This window comes from Mastigoproctus giganteus, chromosome 4 (genome assembly GCF_048544385.1).
Source record: "Mastigoproctus giganteus isolate SK-2022 chromosome 4, ASM4854438v1, whole genome shotgun sequence".
Taxonomy (NCBI): domain Eukaryota; kingdom Metazoa; phylum Arthropoda; class Arachnida; order Uropygi; family Thelyphonidae; genus Mastigoproctus; species Mastigoproctus giganteus.
This window is the reverse complement of record NC_143578.1, coordinates 10,889,452-10,912,111: the sequence shown is the minus strand read 5'-3', so window position 1 is coordinate 10,912,111 and position 22,660 is coordinate 10,889,452. Positions and strand designations below refer to the sequence as shown.

General features: G+C 37.5%; 1 protein-coding gene across 1 annotated transcript in view; it reads left to right on the top strand.

The window, feature by feature from the left end:
- LOC150086400 (17-beta-hydroxysteroid dehydrogenase type 6-like) overlaps positions 1-20,757 on the top strand; it is a 30,278-nt gene extending 9,521 nt beyond the window's left edge. Inside the window, exons 2-5 of the mRNA XM_090372562.1 lie at positions 5,125-5,337; positions 5,875-6,057; positions 17,134-17,266; positions 20,144-20,757. Of these exons, the coding sequence (XP_090228688.1) occupies positions 5,125-5,337; positions 5,875-6,057; positions 17,134-17,266; positions 20,144-20,498 (884 nt within the window). The 3' untranslated portion in view covers positions 20,499-20,757. The remainder of the gene's footprint in view (positions 1-5,124; positions 5,338-5,874; positions 6,058-17,133; positions 17,267-20,143) is intronic.
- Positions 20,758-22,660: the final 1,903 nt, after the last annotated feature.

The window sequence follows — 22,660 nt, the reverse complement described above, 5'->3', positions numbered from 1 at the left end:
CAAGTGTTCTCGCTGGCTGGCTAAGCGCTTAATGGCGCCATGGGCTATTCGCGGGAATGCTTGGATCGTAAGAGAAGAAGCTGTCCAGAAAGAAAATGTCATAAAAGAACAGCTGAAACAAACAGTGTCAACTTCTCATATTTACTTTCTTTTTATTTTCAATTAGAACTCTTAAGTGGCTTCATATCTTTCTCATGTTGCAGATCTGTTAGTACAAAGAGTTTACTTTATGTAAACTATTTTGAAACAGTTCGTTTAGAGCATAGTAATAACTTTTGTTTTGTTTTTTTTTTCGAACTACGATTGCAAAATTTATTTTAATTAAGTTTAGAACATTATGATAAGTAGACATCGCATTATTTTCATTTACATCCACTCATGAGCAAAAACATTAGGACCACTGCTGTCTCTTCGAGCGGACACTTCCCGTGACACCTAGGAGTGACGTCGCAGCATATATAATGACGGCACGGTGGTGCCTCTCAGTACGAAGCCTGCACAATGGAAGACCTGGTAGAGTTTGAACGGCGAATGGTTTTCGGTGCTAGGAAGGCAGAGGCCTGAAAATGAAAGTATTGGTGGTTATTTGTGGATTTCTGTAGTGATGGTGTGGCGCGAATAGTCCGAAGACGATTTACAATGAACCAATGTGCAGGAAGGTTGACCACTACTCCCGTCCCGCCACTACGAGGTGTAGTGGTTTCCAGTGACAGTAGGTTGGCACGTACTGTTCAGACTACATTCAGGATGCACAGAGAAACGGTGCGCACCATCCAGCAGACTTCTTCTGGATAGGACTGCAGAGTGCCTGTTCATGTGCCTATGATGACCAACCGCCATCGACACATGCGTCTGCTCCTAGTTCCATCATGCGGGTGCATATCCGACGGCGAGCTGGTGAACAGCTGCATGGTTGGACAACAACAGGCCGTCATCAGTTGTATCATGGCTTGGGGGATGTTTTCATGAAAATTACTAGGTCCCCCTCATCCCCATTGGAAATACCCTCAGTGCCAGCTCCTACTTCGGCATTATTTGGACCAAGTTTTGCTGTGTATCTAGATGGCACTTGACCCTTTCAACAAGACAACGGCCCTTGTCACAAGGACCGCATTATGCAGGAATGGTTCGAGGATCATGTCCAAGCATTTCGTGTGCTCCCCTATCCACCAGATTTCCTCCACATCAATCCGATCGAACATTTTTGGAATATGGTGGAATGCAGCATTCGCTGGTGCCTCGCTCCGTTGTCGAACTTTGTGACGTCCTTCTCTCCTTCAGTATACCTCAATATGCCTCAGCGGTTTCGTGGAATCCACGCCTTTATAATACTATGGCAGATGAGTGTATATGCACATACACTCATACTGTGGCAGATGAGTGTATGTGCATATGCAAATGTGTATTATAGCTGTTTTAATCAATAAAGCATAATAAATTTTATCAGTTTTCATGCATTAAATTCGGAAATGTGATTTCAAACTTTGGTGTGGCTAAAGATTTCAGTTAGCTGGGAAAACATAGTAACAGTGTTTTACTTTAATTCTCGTCCCATCAATGACGTTGCTAAACTTATGGAATGATGGATCGCCAATCACAGAAAAGAGTTCACTACTGGTGGATTATTGGCGAAATTCGCCAAGATATTGGAAATAAGTGCATTTGGATGTCCTCCCAAGAAACGGCAGATGCTTGTGGCATTGAACATTGGACATTTGATAAGTGGAAAATTAGGCGGGGAGCCTTCTCTTCCACATTTTCTTGCTTGTAAGGTTCCCGATAACGTGAATCACTCCACAGATCCTATTCTTCTCGATTCTTTGTTTTTTTTTTGTTCATCAAGACTCTTGCTCGGTTATCTATTCCTATAACTGAACATAAAGCGTCGGGACTTCCTTTGAGCAGTGCAATTGATGAGGTAGAGAAAGTCACTTAAAAATTTCAACCATCCTTGGAGATATAGCGAGAAAATAAGAAGTAAATTTGATGTTTTAAAAAAGAACTCTGGATTTCATATTTTAAGAAAAATAGATGAGTTTGTTAATGGAAATTAAGAGAGCTTCCATTTCGAGTACAGGATTCGAAGGCTTACATTTTTAAGTTCAATTTTTTTATTATGAGTGAAACCGCTGGTTAAATATCCGTATAAGCATAATTGTGTGCAAATTTTATATTTGTAAGTACTCCAGCGTATTCTATATCAAGTATCCATTTTAATAAAAAATTTATTCGAATACTGCTTTTAGATATTTATAGTCCTTTGCGGAGACATGTTCCTGAAGAACGGAGTGTTCTAAGAAACTTCATTTGAGTTAAAACACTCACAGTCAGGACTCATATCAAGGCTAGCCAGTCATCTGAGACCAGAGCAAGGTTTAGGCATTGCGTATACAAATTAATAGGTCATTTTCCAGTGAACCGTCTACTTCCAAACCTGATATCAAACATAAAGAAGTTGAGGTTTTTCAGTGTAAATCGGGAGTCAGTGACCGGTCGATTACAGAGAAAATAAAAGGAAAAAATCGTAAACGAATTGAAAAACAACATTAAAGGTGAACTCGCGTTAGCTACAACGAATCTCGGATAACGATCTTGACAAACTGTAGCTTAAAATAGAAAGAAATCTAGCAAAATGATGACCTGATAAAATGGCAATCTTCGGATAAGTAATTTTGGATTCTTTAGTTAGGTTATGTTTGTGTTAGGCACCATAGCAACTACGATTATCGAGCATTGGTATATTATATCTAATTTTAGCCTTCCATTTTCAATTTGTCATCTTCATGTAACATAAATTGCATTGGTAGAGGTCATTCATCCAGCATAGGCTATTAATTTTGAGTCTGGTCTCCTTAGTTTTGAAAAGAGAACCCCAAGCCGCTTAATTCTCTCATTCTGTTCTATACGATTAATGTCGTCTTCATTTTCTCACTCCAAACCAATAGGTTTCTCCACCGTTTTCCTCACCTTACGTATTCTTACGGACTTTAGTATACCTGTCAAAGCTCTGCCGACAACTTTTGGACTTTAATGACAAGAGAATGACAGTTTACCCTGTTTCTCCTCAACAGATCATTATTTTCTACGGTATTGTCCCCTGAATTTGTCTGATTTAGTGATTGTCTGACGTTGTTGTCACATCTTAATTTTTTGCATACACGGTGGGCCAGGCACATACGTTTCCAATCATGGAACCGTAACACCTGGTCTCACCATGTACACTGTACATGTCTGGATAGAATATCTTATTCTGTCCGGATATATATCTTATTCCGTCCGGATTTAATGCCGGTGCTCTTTTTGTACACGCAATTTGCTGGCACTCACCGGAATATTGGTACAACCACACGTCCAGTGGATGCGGGACAATGCCTTTCTCTGGACAGCTATTGATAGTAGAGGCGCTCCTCGTGAAAGGGACGGGCATTGAGAAGCAACCTTCCAGGTGATCGCTACTTCCTGGTTGCAAAGAAGCTAAACAATAATACATGATACAATAACATAAATAACAATTTACTACTACTATACTGGCTTGTCTGCGCCAGTAGTATCACCATCCTCCTCACACCGGGTGGAAAAGGCTCAGGTTCAAATCCCGTCGAACGTCGAAGCGAGGAAAGTATATGGGCTTTTTTCACTCATGGCTGAGTTAGTCGGTTTCAGGCGTAGATAGCAAGGTTTTTTTCCCGAAAAAAAAATGGGATTTTTCGTCCAGCAAAGCTGGCAAATCGTTCAAGTAATTTTCCAGTTGACCCAAATATAATAGTTTTTTTTTTTTTTCATGTGTCTTTTTCACTCCATGGCTCAGTTATTCAGATTAGGCGAGGACAATAAGGTATTCTTCCAGAAAACTCAAATTTTTTGTCAAGCAAACTGCCCAGAAAATTCACCCAATTTGCAGGCATAATACAAAAAGGGTAGATGAAGTCATTCTCAGGTGGCCCTAATATGACATTTTTTCCCTTTTTTTTTTTTTGTATACTTCTGTTTGGTTTGAAAATTCGTTACGTTATATTGCATTTCATAAGGAGGGAACTCTTTAAACTTTTCATCCGGATTTCCACGACTCAAGAGTACCTACCAACTGGCTCAGCTACAGGTACTAGTAACCAGTAGCCAAAAAACTCAAATGAAAATTTCCTGCAGATTTCAGGTCCATTTCCATAGCGTTTCCGTTTCTTAAATTTCGGGAAAATTGGATATCCAAATAATTTCCCAACAGTTAATTGCACATAGACCGAAACACATCCAATTCGCTATGAAGAATAGATCAACAGTTACATGCCTTCACTCCCTGATGCAGAAAATCCTGCATTGATGAAAACTCCAACCATCTATCGCAAGCAGTATTTATTGATGTACAGTCAGCGTTTGACTCCATTAAGATCACATCCCCTTGCTGCTACATGAAATTATTTTGTCTTCTCCGATCAGTGTTTGTCTCTTATGAGGCAGCTCCTTACGAAGAAGAGCTAAATCTTTTTCATACAAAGGATGCAGTGGATGTTTGTTGTTTGTTTGTTATTTGGTTTTTAGGAGCATTAGCAACTAAGGCCATATTGCTCCGGGATATGCGGTGGTCATTCCCTGACCTTTCTGCATCCTCCGTATTTGGTGGTGACGGGTTCGAACCCCGGTCTAATCAAGAAGCGTGTGCTACGCACTGCTGCTCCTTCCCACCTGGCTACGGAGGCGCCAACGCAGTGGATGTAGTTCCCGAATTCTAATTCGCTACTTTTCTGGATGTAGTGTCCTCATCGTAAGAAGAAGGTTCTGTATCAATTCTGTTATAACATATAACATAAACATTAAAAAATGTTTCAATGTTACTAAGAACTTGAACTGTATTCGTATTTGTAATTGTATTTGTCTGTATGTTTCTTATATTTGAGTCTGTTTAGAAAAAAAAAGGAAAATTCTTTAAATAAATGGGTTACTCTTCTTTTCAAACAGCTCTGTTACCATTAAAATATTTTTCTTGTTCTTTTTAATGGATTTAAAGACACATTTAAGTGTCTCTTTGAATTTTGGAAATAGTGTACAAGTAGTTATGAATAGCTTTTAACTTCGCATAAAATATAGCAAACATTTTTATAAATGAATTTAATCATTTTAATTTCCTAGGCTGTGATTCTGGATTTGGTCACGAATTGGCACGTCGTCTTGACGATCGCGGATTTTGGGTTTACGCAGGTTGTCTGTGTCCAGAAGGAGATGGAGCCAAGGAATTGAAAAACGCCTGCTCAGAAAGACTTCGTATACTTCCAATTGATGTCACTAAAGATGAAGAAGTACAAGCAGCAGTTAAGGAGGTCAAAGCAACTCTGGACACAAGAGGTTAGTGCTCAAAATAATCATCTATTCTGCACAGAATGACCAGAGTTGGATTCAATATTTTTGCCCATAGGCACAACATTAAAGTGCTTCCACAGTTTCTTTTTGAAACTTATAATAAATTACTTATTTTTGATTTCAACGCATATATATGATAAGTTATTATTTCCACCTTTTGTTACATATTTATAATTCGGCATTAGTAACAAAATCACGAAAACAAAATTAAAAATTTAGAACAGAACTCACAGCTCATAGAAGTTAATGCGAATCCGACCCTGAAAATGACACTAAATATTTTATTTATTTATTATTATTATTATTTCTTTTGTTTTATTTTATATTTATTTATTATTATTATTATTTCTTTTGTTTTATTTTATATTTATTTATTATTATTATTATTTCTTTTGTTTTATTTTATATTTATTTATTAACAAAATATTATAACATTTTATTTTATATTTTTCTAAATACAATCAAAATAATTCATTTTAGTGAGGGCGCTAGTGTTTATTATTTACTTCTGCTTTCTTCCAGAACTGTGGGCTGTTGTAAGTAATGCTGGAGTCGCCATATTTTCTGAAGTGGAATGGTGTGATATGTCAACGATCGAATATATTTTTGATGTCAATGTTTTCGGCACTGTCAGGGTGACTAAAGCGTTTCTTCCCCTTCTACGCGCTTACAGGGGGCGAGTTATTGTCGTTTCCAGTGTGGCAGGTAAGTAGACATTATACTTATAAAAATAAACATGTAAATAAAATGTTTATCATGTATGCCTAGTTATTAATTCAAGTATGCTACATGTACTTGCATTATTTTATTATTAAGTTACACGTACAATGTTAGTTTATAAATTTAATGACTCCAGCCATTATTTACATCGTTAAAAGCATTTACAGTTACATGCTATTATTATTATTTTTTTATTTCTATGAAAATATTAACTGGAATGAGTAATAGATATACATTAATTGACTGTTATTGTACAAGCTTTTGTTATTTATTTTTACACAATTTGAATTGTGTAACTTGACCCTAGTACACAGTGTATGCTTAGAGGAGTAAATAAAAAAATAATAATAATAATAAAACAAGGATAATTAAAAGTAAATAGAAGAGTAAAATACATTTATTGAATTATATACAATTCTTTTGAGTGGGTAGCTTCACCCTTGATTTACCCTAAATCATCTCTTCTATGTGACGTACATGCATAAATGTCTGACTATAAAAAATTAATAAAATAAAAAAACAAAAAAAAAATTGTAACACGAACTAATTATGACATTTATTTCTTCTTAATTTTTTTTATAATTAACATTATTACAGAATATTGCTTGAATTGATGAAATAGATTTATGTGGAATATGAATATGTGACGTCATCGGGTAAAGAAGTAGCAACCATTACAATCTACAGTAGAAAATAGATTGGTGTGCAGAACTATCAAAAACAAAAAATAAATAAATAAATAAAAGAAAAGAGAAGAGAGAAAAAGAAGAATAAATAAATAAAAAATCCCAGCAATTAAAAAACTATCTCAGGATACAAGCTATCACTTGTCCGGAAATTGTGTAAGGCCTGTGATCTCATTTTTTTTAATGATTAAATTCTTTAATAATACGTTAGTGTATACGATATTTTAAAATAAGGTTACGTGAAGATAGTGTTTACTATTGTGAAAGTGCTGTCCGCCAGCAATGTCTGCAGGCAAGAAGTGCAATAGATTGTCACTTTGAGAAAAATGTCATTAAATTGGCATTTATTTGACTGGCGTTATGTAATACGCTTATCCTGTAAAACTGTGTTAATTACTTGTACCAGTTTTCCCTTTGAAATAAGGACGAAGTGCAGTAGACACTCAAAATAATATTGATTTTTTTTTATCCATTTGTAGACTAATTTACCGTTACCCAGAAAACTTCTTACAAAACAAACATTCTTCAGTTAAATATCAGAGACAGAGCAGCGCATGCCCATAGTGTTGGCAACAGATAAGGAATTAACGCGCCAGAATTATTACTTTTTTTTGAATCTATTGTATTATGTAATTTACGAAGAATGTGTGGTTTTTATTATATATTTTTATTTTTTTCTATGCACTTTTTTAAATAACTCAACTCCCAGTGAATAATTTCCATGAAATTTTATTCTTAATTATGCGAGAATATTGTGTAGCCGTTACAAATTTCATTAAAATTGGACAAATAGAAATCGAATAAGTCGACTAATTATGTACTTTAGCATATATGCATAATACACATTCTCTCTACTATGTCCGTCGTCTGTCTGTCCGTCCTCGTGTAACAACTCCACTCACAGTGTACGGATTTTCATAAAATTTTATATTTGGCTCTTTTAAAACATGATACTACATCAGCATCGTTTTGATCTTAGACTTCTGTAAACAAAACGTTTTAGGCCTTGGTGATGATTTTTTAAATCCACTGAATGTTCTGACGCTTTTGCTCTGGATCATAGAAGCACCCAACACTCATCTCCAGTGATAATAGTCAAGGAAATTAGAATTGTATTGACAAATCTAGATGAAGTCTTCGCATGATGACATTCTTCGTTGCTTCTACCCATCTAGGCGGCACAAATTTTGCACAGACCCTCCTTTTCCCAAAATCTTCATACAGAATTTGACGAATCGTCTCCTTATTCTTATCCAGTTCATCAGCCATTATTGATCTCTTTCCAAAATTTCCCGAACTATTGTGCGACTCTGCCCTCATTTCGAGAGATTGACGAACGTTCACATTTTGGGTCATCGCGAACATCCTCACTTCCGTCTTTGAACTGCTTATACAATTCAAACGCATTGGTACGGCTGAACGTTTCATCACGATTAATTTTTTTAACATTTCATACTTTTCTGTTGCGGATTTTCCCAATGTAAAGCAATTTTGATATTCGTGCGTTTGCTGCATTGCAAAATCGTGACGCGGAACGTTTATGCTACTAACGAAACTAGTTGTTTCTTAAAACTTGTCAGACTATTGTACAATCTCTTTACCACCATTTGTTGGAGGAAATTTCAACTACAACATACCACTTCCGTTTATTTTCAAACTCTTCGAACATGACCGCAACAGCACTACTCCAGGAACTTTATTGTCACACCTCGTGCATATGTTGTATGCGTGGTTTATTTTATTATTTTTTTTTCAGGGGAAATTAAACATATGCTTGTAAATGTCTTGACTTGTGCTATTTGGAGCAGTTTATTGAAAAATTATTTTTGCAAAACCGAAACAAAGCTATTGCTTTAATTGAAGAATTTACTTTGGTGGTCCCATGATGGTCCCCAGAGCTGGAGCGCCTTCGCCGAATTGTACACTACAAAAGAAAAGCCTTTCTGAGAGTTCGTATTTCTTGGCCCCCAAATGAGGTCAACACCCTCCGTGAAGAATATCGAAGAGTCAAAAATGACTACACCTCCCTTACAGGACAGCGTAAAAGATCGTCTTGGGAACGACTCGTGAAAACGACTGGCAATACTGAATCCTGGGGGGAGGTGTACCGCATCACCACCAACAAACTGCGCAGGGGCGAAGTTATCCAATCCACTCACAACCCAGGCCACTATGACTACATCATGGGAGCAATCTATGGCCAATATTCTGGACACACGTTTTGGCACAGTACCTGTGCTAAACCCTCTGGCAGCAAAACAGCAAGAAATATGCCAGGCAAACAACACCTACTTCAACAATGCTATAGAAGACCATTTTACTACCGATGAACTGCAGCAGGCTCTCACCAAAATGCAGGAGAAGAAATGCCCCGGACCAGACCTCATTGAACCTGAAGTCCTTAAAAAGAACGCCCAAATCAACATCCAGTTTCTACTCGATCTCTTGAATAAGTGCTTGTCCCATGGATCTTTCCCGGAAGAATGGAAAAATGCCAATGTAAAGCTGGTCATAAAAAGTCCGTCTAAACCGCTCCAACAACCAGAGTCCTATCGACCCATCGCTCTTTTATCCATGGTCAGTAAACTGTTTGAACGTCTACTCCTAGTACGGCTTCAAGGCCATTACACCAAAGCTGGGCTCCAGTCCAGCTGCCAGTTTGGATTTCGACTGGGGCGTTGCACAGAAGACGCATTGCAAAGGATCATCTCTACAGTCTCAGATTCTACCTTCAAATACTACCTACTAATAGCAATAGATTTTGCTGGAACATTCGACAGGCTCTGGCGGGCAAGTATTCTTCACAGACATAGGCAACAAATATTCCATTAAATTTATACAAATGCATCCAAAACTACTTATCAAATAGGAAAATTAGCATCTCCTCAACGTACCGAAGGATCACCAGGTCTATCTGCACAGGTTGCCCCAGGGTTCAGTCCTTGGACCTTTTCTGTGGAACAGTGTCCTGGATGAGCTCCTTGGACTGGACCTAGGTCCTGTAGCAATTCCAAGCCTTTGCCGATGATGTCACTATCTCCATTGAGGCTGACAGTAGAGGCTTCTCTGTAGGCCAGAGGAAACCAAGCACTTCAAATCCTTCAGGATTTGGCAGCCCTACACAAGCTAAGTCCACTCGAATAGCACAGTGATTTTAATCACCGTCCTCCCCACACCAGGTGGAAAAGGCCCTTATTCGAATCTCATCAATGATCCAAAGAACTTTTATATTTTGTGGTTAAGTTAGTCGGTCTTAGACAATAATAGCGAGGTTTTTTCTTCCAAAAACTGGGATTTTTCATCGAACAAAATAGAAAAAGCGACCAGGTAACCGTAATTCTTGAGTGACCCTAATATGTTTTTTCTTTTTTTTTAATGCTTCATAATTAATTCTTCATCTCCTCTTTTGGATGCGGATCTTAATTACTGGTATATGTATTAAACGCTTTGATGGAGGCTGTATTCCAAGCTTACCATTTTCACTCGCCAATCTAACTGCTTGGGTTACAAACGCACATTTTTCTCCGTGTGATGAAAAACAGTGCCCTGCAATAAACGTATTAATTTCACTCTCCTGCACTTCAACACAACGAAGTAATAGCCTTGTTTTACGAAATGGTATGATATAGGTCAAGAACATGCGCACTGGATAGGTGCTGCTTCCTTTTTTGGCTACCCTGTTATAGACTATATTGTATTACGTCTACATTGTTTCCTTCATCTACGGTACTCAATAGATCTCGTCAAAATATAAGCAGATCCGAGGCCATCAAGGCGCCCCCCTCCTGTTTTCGAAAGTTTACATTTGATTTAATCAATGCACCTACAAGTACATATACATGTATTGAGAAAGGAAGATTGCGCAAAGCTAAAGGAAGTATTATCAGTAAAAATAAATTAAAAGCACACGCTGGCAAAAAAAAAAATACAAATCTTTATTAAATATCGAATTGGGCCATCTTTATTTCGAATAACGGCAAGTGTATTCTTTAAGGTGTTTTAGTGCGTTTTGGTCTAATTGTAGCCATTCTTCCAGCAAAATATCATGTAGCTGCATGACATAGTTGAAGGAAGAGGACTTCGTTGCCGAATAGTTCTCTCCAGCATATCCCACACATTTCTGAATAGGACTGGGATCAGATGATTGTGGTGGAAAAGATGAAGATGATGGAAATCCGTGTAATTTTCTCGAACGGATCCTTGCACGATTCTGGTACGATGTAAATTTGCATTTTAGTCCATAAAGTGGCCATCACCTTCTGGATAAAAAGTGTAACATTGCAGGGCGCAGTAGATCTGATACAAAATTCAAGTATTCCCTGGATGACATTCGACCTATCATCGGTATCAACGGACCCAGTCATTGCCAACAAAACATTCGCCCTACCATGGTGCTGTTGGTTGGATTGTCAGAACAAGGCAAGCAGGGCCAATCGCTTTGTGAGGTTCTTGTCACACTCTCTGCCTACCATCAGTGCAAAACAAAGCGTGTCGTGATTCGTCTGATCACGTGACATTATTTCACTGTCCAATCACGACGTTCTAGGCAGAGAGCTGACCTCCGAATAGACAGAAACAAGTGACTTCCGAATAGATAGGCGATTGCCAATACCCAATTTCTTGCGCATGGTACGGTTTGAAACAGGGTAGTTCTGCGCTTGGTTGAAATCATATTATTTGCTCCACGCTGATTGTCCTATTTTTCCGTAGAGCCCTCCTTAGAGTACAACGGCTTCGCCCTTGAAGTATTGTGGAAAATATGTGGAATAATAACCGCTTGCATTCCAGTCGTTAAAAACCTTTGAGATGGATACTTTTAAAAAACCAGTTATGTCTTTCGTTTCTTGAATCGTGGCTCCTGCCTGCTAAACGTGCATCACGATAAGACCTTTTTCAAAGTCTGAAAGATCACGCATTTTCCTTATTCTGGCTTCAAGTTGCGAATAGCCTGTGCAGTTTTTATACTCAACGAGGAAAAACCTTACGCCTTACTTCACAGTTTTCTTTTCCATCTATTTGCGTTCATTCGCATTTCATCTGTCTCTGACTGTCTTAACACAAAGGTTCGTATTTTTGTCCAGTGTGTGTCCAGACTCTTGGCCAATATAATTTATTTATAATGCTTAGTAGTCAATTGTACCGAAATTTGAGATGATACTCAAATAGTCAAATAGTTTTCTAGACCTGATGTGACAACAAGATATCCATCTTGTTGTTGTAATGGAGTTTTAAGAGCATGAGCGACTAAATCCAATACACTCACGTTACACCAATTCCGTTGTACGCATCAACTATCTGGTCATCGGCTCCTGAGATGGCTAAATATGATAGCCAGGAGCGTATTTACCATTTCGGGAGCGGTCTTGTATGTTAATCTTGACATTGCTCACCCTGGATGCAAACCATCATTAAAAGAAACAATAACTCTAGCAAAGTTAGTAATAGCCAGACCAGATGCGCCTAAAGTTGAAAATGTGATCACTCGCCCTAGGATGATGCGACGTAGAATAAATGGCGAAGAACCAAGACTCAAGTGTGACATGACTCAGTTAGACTCTCTGGGGAGATTCTTCCCAGCAAATACTGTTGGGTTTTTTAATAATTTAGACATAGATCCAGAAAAATTATGTACAGGAAGGAAATCTTTGATAATGTGTACTGGGAGGTACAAATATAATAAGAATATTTATTTAATAATCACATACTCTTGTGTTTTATTGTTTCAAATATTGTAAATAAGATTATGTAAATATAGAAATAATGTAGCCCACCCTTTAACTATATGCTGTTAATGGGTGTCTCGAAAGAGAAATAAACAGATAGTAATAATATTGCTTCGTGTATACTGTTTGTAAATTGAGTATGTTCTGAGGTTGATTTTCAGTTTGCTGGACGAAAAACCCGGGAGCAAAAACCATGCTGCCCTCTCCTGAGATCGACTAACTCAGCTAAATTGTGAAAAAGACCCAGACAAATTCTTCACGTGTGGGGTGTGGGAAGGGCGGTGGGTCTACAAACCGTGTGAGTGCTGGAAGCACTTTGAATTTTTTTCTTTGCCCTTGGAGTTGACCTTGTGACTTTCGCAGAGGACAAAAGAAGAGAAAACAGACAGTGGCAAAACCTTCTGGCCAAACCTGTAATTTACTCAATTTCAAAAACTATTATAGCCGAATACTAAACACATAATACTTCTAGACAATAGGTGATTATGAATAACAAAGGAGACATGGAAGTTTTGAAATCCTTAGTTGGCAAGAGACTGCAAATAACGTTTGGATAATTATTAATATTCACAGATGTATGTAATCCGGGAAGTTTTTCGTGTTAACTACACATTGTTCTGACCATTTTCCAACTAAAAAAATTAATTTCTTAAAAGTTCTTTATTATGAAAAATTTACCAAAAGGACTTTTGGGATAACTGTCAGTTTTCACCTTATCATTGCTATAATTTGAACACCAATGCCGGAAATCTGATTAATTATTTGCCTGATTCAGTTTTGAGTTTACCTCAAATTTATAATTTTTTCGCAACGAACCTTTATTAATTATCCATATTTTGATGGTCCTTTTCAAAGTAGTAGCCATTTGGTGAAATGGGCTTACTCCAACGTTTCTGCCATTCTTCAAAAACATGGTGGAAGCCATATTTTGAAGAGTTTGAAAATCGCCTCCGATGCCTTTACAGCTGCTGACGACTGGAAACATTTTCCTCTCAGCTCCTTTAACTTTGGAAATAATAAAAAAAAAATAATCGCTGGGTGCAAGGTCTGGGCTGCGGGTACTGCCCAGACCTTGCACCTAGCAATGCTGGTTAAATACTCGATGACAGTATGAGCAATGTAAGGTCTCGCATTGTCGTGATGCAGCATCCACCACCTGCGTGTCGTTGTGGTCGTTTGCGAAGAATGTGATCGCGCAAAATGTGCAGTAGAGTTCTGTAGTAAGGTTCCGTAACAGTGACATTTCTTGAATGTCAAAAAAAAGAGACGACCAAACCTTTCCTGCAAGAAGCCATAGCTTTTACTTTTTTCGGTTTTGGCAATGACGTAGACTTCCAAACAGAGCTGCTTTGTTGCTTACACTCTGGGTCGAAGTGATGAAGCCATGCCTCATCCATCGTTATCACCTTCGGCAGAACCTCACCATTTTCAGTAACCATCTGTTGCAGCTCCTGGCAGACCACCATTCCAATTTTCTGTTACTCAGGTGTGAGTAGTCTTGGAAGCCACCGCGCACAAACACGTGTCATATGCAAATGGTCATGGAGAATACTGTGCTCGATTCCTAATGATATTCTCAAAACCTCTGCCAGATGCTGAGAATATTAACTATTGGAGGATTGAGAAATCCACCAGTAATAACTGCTTTTCTGCGGCTTTGTGGTTTTGTTTTTCTTTTTTTTTTTTTTTTTTGAGATTTTGATAGGTTTCTGCCAAGTTTGTGCCTCGCCTCTCATCTTCACTAATGATCACAGGAACCAGCGAGTTTCTCGAATGTCACACTTTGTTTGTTTGTTTCTTTCCATAATTACTGGTGACGAATCATAGGTGTATAGCTAAGACCCAGAAATAATGGCCCACTTCTCTCAATAGAAGACTTCATCTTCTCCAAGGCCCAAAAAAGCAAGAAAATCTCGATTAAATGTGAATGTTATGCTTATCGTATCTTTCGACTCAAAAGGATATTCATTATGAATTCGCCCGAATGGTCAAAAAGTGAACCAGGAATACTGCTAAACAGTTCTAAGGCGATTACGCGTTGCTGTTCGAAGAAAACTTCCGGAAAAGTGGTCATCCTGAAATTGACGATTACGTCATGACAAAAGCCCCTCCACGCTCAACGCTTTCCATTCAAGAATTTCTTGCGAACCATTCCATTACTGTGGTCTCCCATCTGCCATACTGACTGGATGTAGTTCCTTGTTTGTGCATGTATGCGTGAATGTGTGTCGGTTTTCCATGCTTAAAGCTCCCTTGAAAGGTCGCATATTTCCATCGACTGAGGAAATATGCCACCGGAAATATTATTCAGAACGCCACGCAGGAACTAATAACAATTCCGAATGAGACCCATCAGGAAAGCTTATAGAAGTTACAGGAAAGTTTATAGAAGTTACTGGAAAGTTGGAAATGGTGCACACAGTATCGAGGAGACCAGTTCAAAGAAGATCCAGCAGATTAACCTTTTGACAATGATATTTGTTCAAAAGTAGTACTCCCTCGCTGGTAGCACAGCGGTTATAATCAACATCTTCTTCCACACCCTGTGGAAAAGGAAAAGGATCAAGTTCGAGTCAAGTCAGTGACGCAAGGAATTTTAACAATTAGGTTATTTTAACAACGTGGTTGCGTTACTCAGCCTCAGGCGAGTGGCGCATGATTTTTCATGTTGCTGTTTTGTTTCGGTTTTAAGCGCATCAGTAACCTAGGCCATATTGCGCCGTATAATGTGTCTGTAAATTGCGCATGTTCTGTAATCTATTTGCTGTTTGGTGGAGTAAAAATCATGCTGCCCTCGCCTGAGAACTTTATTATCAATTATGAAATTTATGGTATTTAAATAAGAAATTCCTTATAACCAGATTTTTATATAAGGTGCAAATGCCATTGCTTGGCAGATGGCGCCTACGCATTATAAATAATTAATAATAATAATAAAAAGTACTAAGCCCATTGTATTATCTAAGCGATTTATATTCTGCTAGCTTCCCCCCCAAAAAAACGTCATGGCATAGGAGTTTTCTTAACTCTATATAATTTATTATTTTATTTTCCAATTTAATTAATTATTAATTAAATAAATTCATACTTTTATTTATTTAATAATTATTATTATTTATTTCTCCCCCGGAAAATAGACCGAGTAGCCATTTTATTAACTACGTCTATGTAATAGTGATTAAGCACCCTTTAGTCCTCAGAATAATCTGGCTTCGTCGTGGCATGGACTCAACGTGGTATCGAAGGTGTATCACAGGGATGCTATCCATGTTGACTTAACTGCGAACCACAGTTTTAAACTGGATAGTTGCGGATCTCTTCTCTAAAGAGCCCCTGCCACCTCATTCCACAGGTGCCCAATGGCATTGAGATATAGTGACTGGGGAGGCCAACGCAGTAGGCTGAATTCATTCCCATGTTCTTGGAAGCAATTCTGGCTTTCGGGCGTGCATTATCCTGCTTGAAAAAGTCATTAGCAGGTGGACACTGCAGCCATAAAGTTTATGCTTAGTCATAAACTTGTGGTATCTGAATGTTGCTATTAAAGGCCTCAGGATCGACCTCAGGATCGGCGTTATCTGGATGTGATTTGGTTATTGGACCAGTTTGGATACACCCGATCGACATCCGTACGTGAAAACCCCAGCAGGGTTGCAGTTTCCCAGATATTCATACCGATGCGTATGGCTCCGTCTACTATGCCACGTTCAGTCACTTAATTTTTCACTTTGTCCATTCTTGCGAAAAATTGCACATATTCAGAATCCATATATCTGCATGGTACTATCAATGATGTAGTTATTGAGGGAGCATTCCATTTTAGGATAGGTGGTGTGCGTAATAGGCTGTCTATTTTAACCGATCATCTCTAGCCAGAATTGGCAGGATGTTATTGTTTGTGAACATTATTTATGTCTATGTTTAAGAGGAAGTGGTTTCTTCCTTACCAACTGATGAATAAGGTATTCTGAACTTTTGCCATAGCACGATGCATTAAAGACAGTAAACAAATATGGAAGTTAAAAAAAAAAAAAAAAAGTCAATTTGATTCCGCGCGATCCTGTGCAATCCCTAGCTGTAATTTATGTTCAGATCAGCTTTCAGTATTTTTTTATATTCATTGGGCAAACTGCCCATCTGACGCAGCAAGCAGCTGAAATAAATGAGACAAAAAAAAGCTAAGAGAAATAAAATGGCTGTCTTTTTTTTTTTTTTTTTTTTTGTTTTTAAAATCTTCGTTATTGATTACAAACACCAGTGTGATGATTGACGTCAAGAGGAAACAAGGAAATAGTACAGTAAGTCATAATTACAGGTTTTGAATGTACAAATTCCTATGAAAGAATTTATTCATCGAGGTTCCTCAGAACTTTTATTATCTATGACGTAATTTTTGATATAAAATATCGATAAACATCTTTTGTTCAAGAAAGCACTTCGTTGCTGCCATCTGGTGGTGATTCGGAAATACTGTTATTATTATTATTTATTTTTTTTTTTTTCGAGATACAGCACCACGTACTGTTAGTCGTATTTAAGAAATACTGTTAAAGATTCATTTTAAAATGTTAATAAAATATTTGGATTTAGAAATTAATATTACACAATTATGATTATTAAGGAATAATTATTGTAAAACTTTCTTCTCTTAGGTCACTTTACATATCCAGGATTTGTGACATATTCGATGACGAAACATGCACTCCTATCATTTGCTGATGGTTTGCGAAGGGAGATGAAGAAATGGGGTCTTAAGGTGTCCACTATCGAACCTTCTTTGTACAAGTAAGGAGTTGAATTCTGATATTGTGTTATTATAAATTAGATTTATTGTTCAGTAAATTTACGAATATGTTAATAAATTTGCAGAAATAATATATTAATATAAATTCAGTTCTTTCTAAATGAGTAATGTAAGATTACACAGTGGCGAAAAATAAATAAATAAAATAAAATAATTAAAATATATTTACATAATTATTAAATAAATTATTTTATAAGTAATTTAATAAATATTAATTATTAATTTTTAATTATATAAATGAAATATTAAAGCAATAAATGAAATTTATTAACTTATAAAATACGAAAATTACAATATATAAATATTATAATAAAATAATATCCTGTCGCTTTTGAGATTAGATGCATTCTCTATGGGCCTAATATAAAGGCTGCATTTGACATAGTTTAAATTATTTTAATTTAAATGATTTCATTTTATTTAATGCCAGTTCATTTTCTTCTGATAGTTTTTGCGTGCTTTATGCACTTCCGTACGTAAATCAGAAAGCTCTTCGGTCCACCAAGGAACACTTTGAACGAACAACCATTTTCCTCAGTGAGACGAGTTACAGTGTTAATTAGAGCGTCTTGCACGTAAAGGATTCAAAGCAGAAGAAGAAGAGAAGTCATGTCTAACAGTGAAGCAGAAACTGCTCCACTTGATGTTTTTGATTGAGTAACTGATTACATCCTGTGGAGGAGACCAATTTAAGCCTTTTAAAGATCAAAGAGAGAAAAATTCTCTCAGAGTATTAGAGAAACTATATGGCAGATTGGTTGTTGTAAGGTTCTAGGTGCATCTGCAACTTAGGCTATATTGCGCCGTATATAATGTTTGTAAATTGCGCGTTCTGTGGTCGTTTTGCTGTTTCCTGGATGAAAAACCCTAGTTTCCGGGAGAAAAAACAAAGCTACTCTTGGCTGAGATAGACTAACTCAGCCATGTTGTGAAAAAAAAATCCACAGAATTCCTTGTGATATTGACGGGATTCGAACTAAAGTCTTCTCCTTCCGGTGTGGGGAGGATGGTCATCATACCAACTGCGCTACCCACGAGGGCGTATATTGTAGATGTGGCTGATTATGAATAGTCCGATTGTTTGGTACAAAGAAGAACTCCTGAAATAAATTTCCTCGGTTGTCTAATAAGCCACTATACTATAAATATGGTGTGGAATTCGAATCCATCGTTATTTTAAACTGGCAGTTCCGATGGACAGTACAGAGATATAGAAAGAGAAACACGACAGAGGAGTTAAAAGAATAGAGGTAGAATAGGGATCACGCAGACTTGAGATGACTAGGTTCTTGTTTAACATAACAGTGGCTGATTTAAGATTAGGAACTGAAGCATGGACCGCTTGAAAGGCCAGGGCAATTCCATGACGTTTGAGTAAAAATTTCTTAATTCATAAAAAAAAAAGTCATCCATTATGTCTCCTTTGGTCCTTTTCTTTGCAACGTCATAAATGTACGAAGTTGGAGTTTAAGCTTTGGATTTATTAGAAATTCCTATATTAGAGAAGGAAGCCGAAGATCTTTTTGGAACTTTTGTTGTGGAGGAGACGAAGGACTTTAATTCTTTCATCTTTGTACTCACGTTTTAATGTATCAGTCAGAGTGTTGTTTGATTTATTGACTCGTTTACAGCTTGCATCGATCAGAAGCTTGATAAAATGATTCGTCATTTTCAAAGGTATGTGAGGTATTACGCCAGAGTCGCACCTCATACTGGTCACGACATGTGATTATAATGATTTATACTTCCTCTGCAAATTAGTCAACGCCAGCATCGATGTGCCAATCTATTTGAGGAAGTTAATGTACGTGTACGTCACTTAACTTCCTCTTCCAATTTAGAACCACGGTGTGCTGTACGCCAATAAACAAGATGGTGGACAAAGATAATTGCCATATCTGCCCTTCTTTATGGTAATACATTCAAATGGACTGTTAGAAATTTCTGCTTCTAAAATAGCCAATTAAAGTTTTATTTCTTGCGTTACCATAACACAAGATCGTATTAGGGTGGCGTATTCAAATTTTCATCATATCATGAAAGTTTTCGAGTTTTTCAATCCACAAGTTTCTTACAGTTAGTTATTTTTAATAAGCATCTAGGCAGCAAATGCTATGAGGTGTCAGCATGTAATTTATATTGTTTCTGTGATCACGTGATACTGAACTGTATTACGCAATATACGAATATTATCAGTTTGTGATTAACAGAAGTTAAAATTAACTAAGTATGTAGTTAATAATTACTAACTGATTAACTAATACAGTTAATCAGCTTCATTTTATAAAAATTACCCATAAAAATTCCTCGAAGCGTTGACAGGATTCGAACTCCGGTCTTTTCCATCTGGTGTACAGAGGATGGAGATATATACCAACTGTCTTACCATAGAAGGCTGTTTCCACATGGATTACTAATAAAAATTGCAATGTGCACGAACTGAAATCGATATGTATATCGATTTCAGTTAAATCAGAGGATCCACGATAGTAGATCCTCTCTGATTTAACTTAAATGGTTTGAGGAATATTCCCAACATGATTTAACTGAATGGTTTGAGGAATATTCCCAACATCTAGTTGCCGAATTCTCCAGATCAGAATCCAGTTGAGAATGGCTGGGAAAGGCAGTTCGGCTTCGTAGTTCTCTATCAACGACAATACAGCAGCTGTCCAGATGGTCAAGTCTGGAGCCACGACGTGTAAGGTCTGCAATTCGCAAAAAGAGCCTTACTAAATGTTTAATGAAGATTTCTAATTATTTCGCCTGTGAGTGTACATATGTAAAGTATTTAGTAGATCTTTATTAATTTTTGTTAATATTTATTTATATATATATTTTTTTTTTTTTTTTCGTAGGACACAGATCTCGGCCTCCGATGTTCTCTCCAATCATCTCGAAGAATCATGGAAGTCAACTCCAGTCCAGATCCGGGATGATTACGGACAACAGTATTTTCAGGATTTCAAACACAGAATGTGTACGCTACTTAACAAAGCCAGACGGCAGGTATATGAAGTGGTCGATTGTCTGGAGCATGCAGTTTGTGACAAAGATCCAAAGTTAGTGTACCGATGTGGTGGTCCAGCAGACAAAGTTCGCCTGTGGATAATGAGTATTGTGCCAAGGACTGTATTGGATTTCTTCATGTGTCTAATTGTGCAACCAAAGCGAAATACAATTGAAACAAATGGTCTGAAAAAAGGATCATAATGGGTGATGCGCCTTGGTGAAAAACGCAGAACTTGTGTTCAAGAAGATGCCTGTGAGCTTCTTGCGAAATATCTGGTGTGAGAACCAACCAGAAGAGTACGAACTAGATGAGAACATACAAGAAGTTCGCAATTTTATCTTATTTCATAATTTTTTTATGAAGATTAAGATTAAATTGTGAACATCCGTCCCGTATTTTAAGATGGCCGTTTCTCCAATAAACGGACTTGTAAATATTTTTCGTTGAATTTAAAACCTTTGGCAGCGCCTCTGGTGTCCAGCTGATTATATTCACTTTATATATGTTTTGGAAATAAATAAATAACAGTGATGTTATGAATTTGCACTAGGTGGCAGCATGATAGACCTCGCTTATATTTCTTTAGGATCAAATATTTTTTGATCAAAATTTTTTTAATTCGAATTCAAAATTTATAAACATTTCTTTAATATTAATATCAAAATTATTTCGAAATAAAATAAAATAAATCCTCAAAAAGTGTGAAATTAAATTAAAGGGGGGTACCAACGACACTGCAAATCTGTCTTTTTAATTGTTTTAATTACCCTCAGAGAATTAAAGGAAAATCAATTTAATGAACCGATTCATCAAACCACCCTTTGTTGGTTCAAGTGGGTGAGTGATATCTTGCTTCGAAAGTAGACATTGAAGGGCACTTCCCGGATATCTCCCTTAATCGAGGTACATTTTTTTTAACGGAGAAAACACTCTCGACAGCAGCTGCTCTTGCTTCCCTTAGTATTTTACGCAGACGACAGGTAAGGCTGATGGTAATCCCGATACTAAAAACCAGAAGACAGCAAACGATCCCCGACGTTGCAATATATGACGTACACGAAGACTTCTTATCTGTAATCGTAGGAAGGATTATATCTAAAGAAAGATAAAAGAACACCATTTATCGTCTGAAACTCGAATAATGAACTTTGCTTTTTCTTTTGGTCCCGCTTCCTTACCTCGAGGCCTGAGGACTGTCATGCCTATGTTTTCAGCAAAAGACACCGGTTCTGAAGGGGATGATTCTGTTTGTCTGTCATCTTCTGTCAAATAGTTACGCGTGTCATTAAACATTCGCTTCTTGCGTCCATGACCTGCGGGCTGGAAAAGGTCAAGGCAGAGTTCCTAGAAAATGGTGAAAAACATCAGCAAAATATCTGCATGTCGTTTGAATCTACACTGGTGTGCAAAATTTAAGGACCAGTCAGGTTTTCACCTGTAGCTTCTCATGGGACTGGCCTGGATACGGGAAAAGCATAACAAAGGAACCTCGTGAGGTATAGAAATGATGAAGGAAACAAAACGGTACAGAGGGACTTTATTCAAAAATGGCAACATATTTTTATTCAACACTGGTTGCCATGATACAGATGCATCACTGCCAAAGATGGAACAAAGGGAAGAGGTGGTCCTCAGTAGGAGATATGGCCATCCCTAGTGTCGATGCAAGCTTTGCACGGCCTGTCCATACTTAGAACAATGTTGATAAGTTCTTGCGGTAACATCGTCCATTCCTCTGTCAGCGCCATCTTCAGCTGATGAACATTGAACTCTGGGCACTTGGAACAGAAGCACATGGGGAAGGATTACCTCAGTACAGTAGCGTGCACCGGTTAAAGTACCGCCTTCCAGCATCTGGATTTGTGTACGTCCATCGAAAATAACGCCTACCCAGACAAGAACACCTGGACCGCCATATCGATCCCTTTCAGTGATGTTTGCGGACCGTGTATCTCTGGCCAGATTAGCTGACGTCCAGAATCGCTGCTGAGACTGAATCTACTCTCATCAGTAAAGAGTGCCTTAAGTAAAGATTTTGTGGTTGTAACCTTTAGAAATAGTGTTGGTCCTTAAGTTTTGCACACCAGTGTATAAGAAAATCAGTCGCTGTTTGGACAAATAATCTTAAGGAATGAACAAAAAATTGGAGTTACATTGCTGCTTCTGTGTGGTACTTACCGTGGTTGAATTAATTGACTTCAGGCGTGCGTGCCTTTAGCACTGTTTTCTTCCCACCTTCGTAAACATTGACTTTTTATTCAAAAAAAACGTGTAAACCGACCATAGAATACTTACAATTTAGGTACAATATACTGACTCCTCATAGCTTTAGTTCCTTTGCTGCAAGAACTAAACAGACACT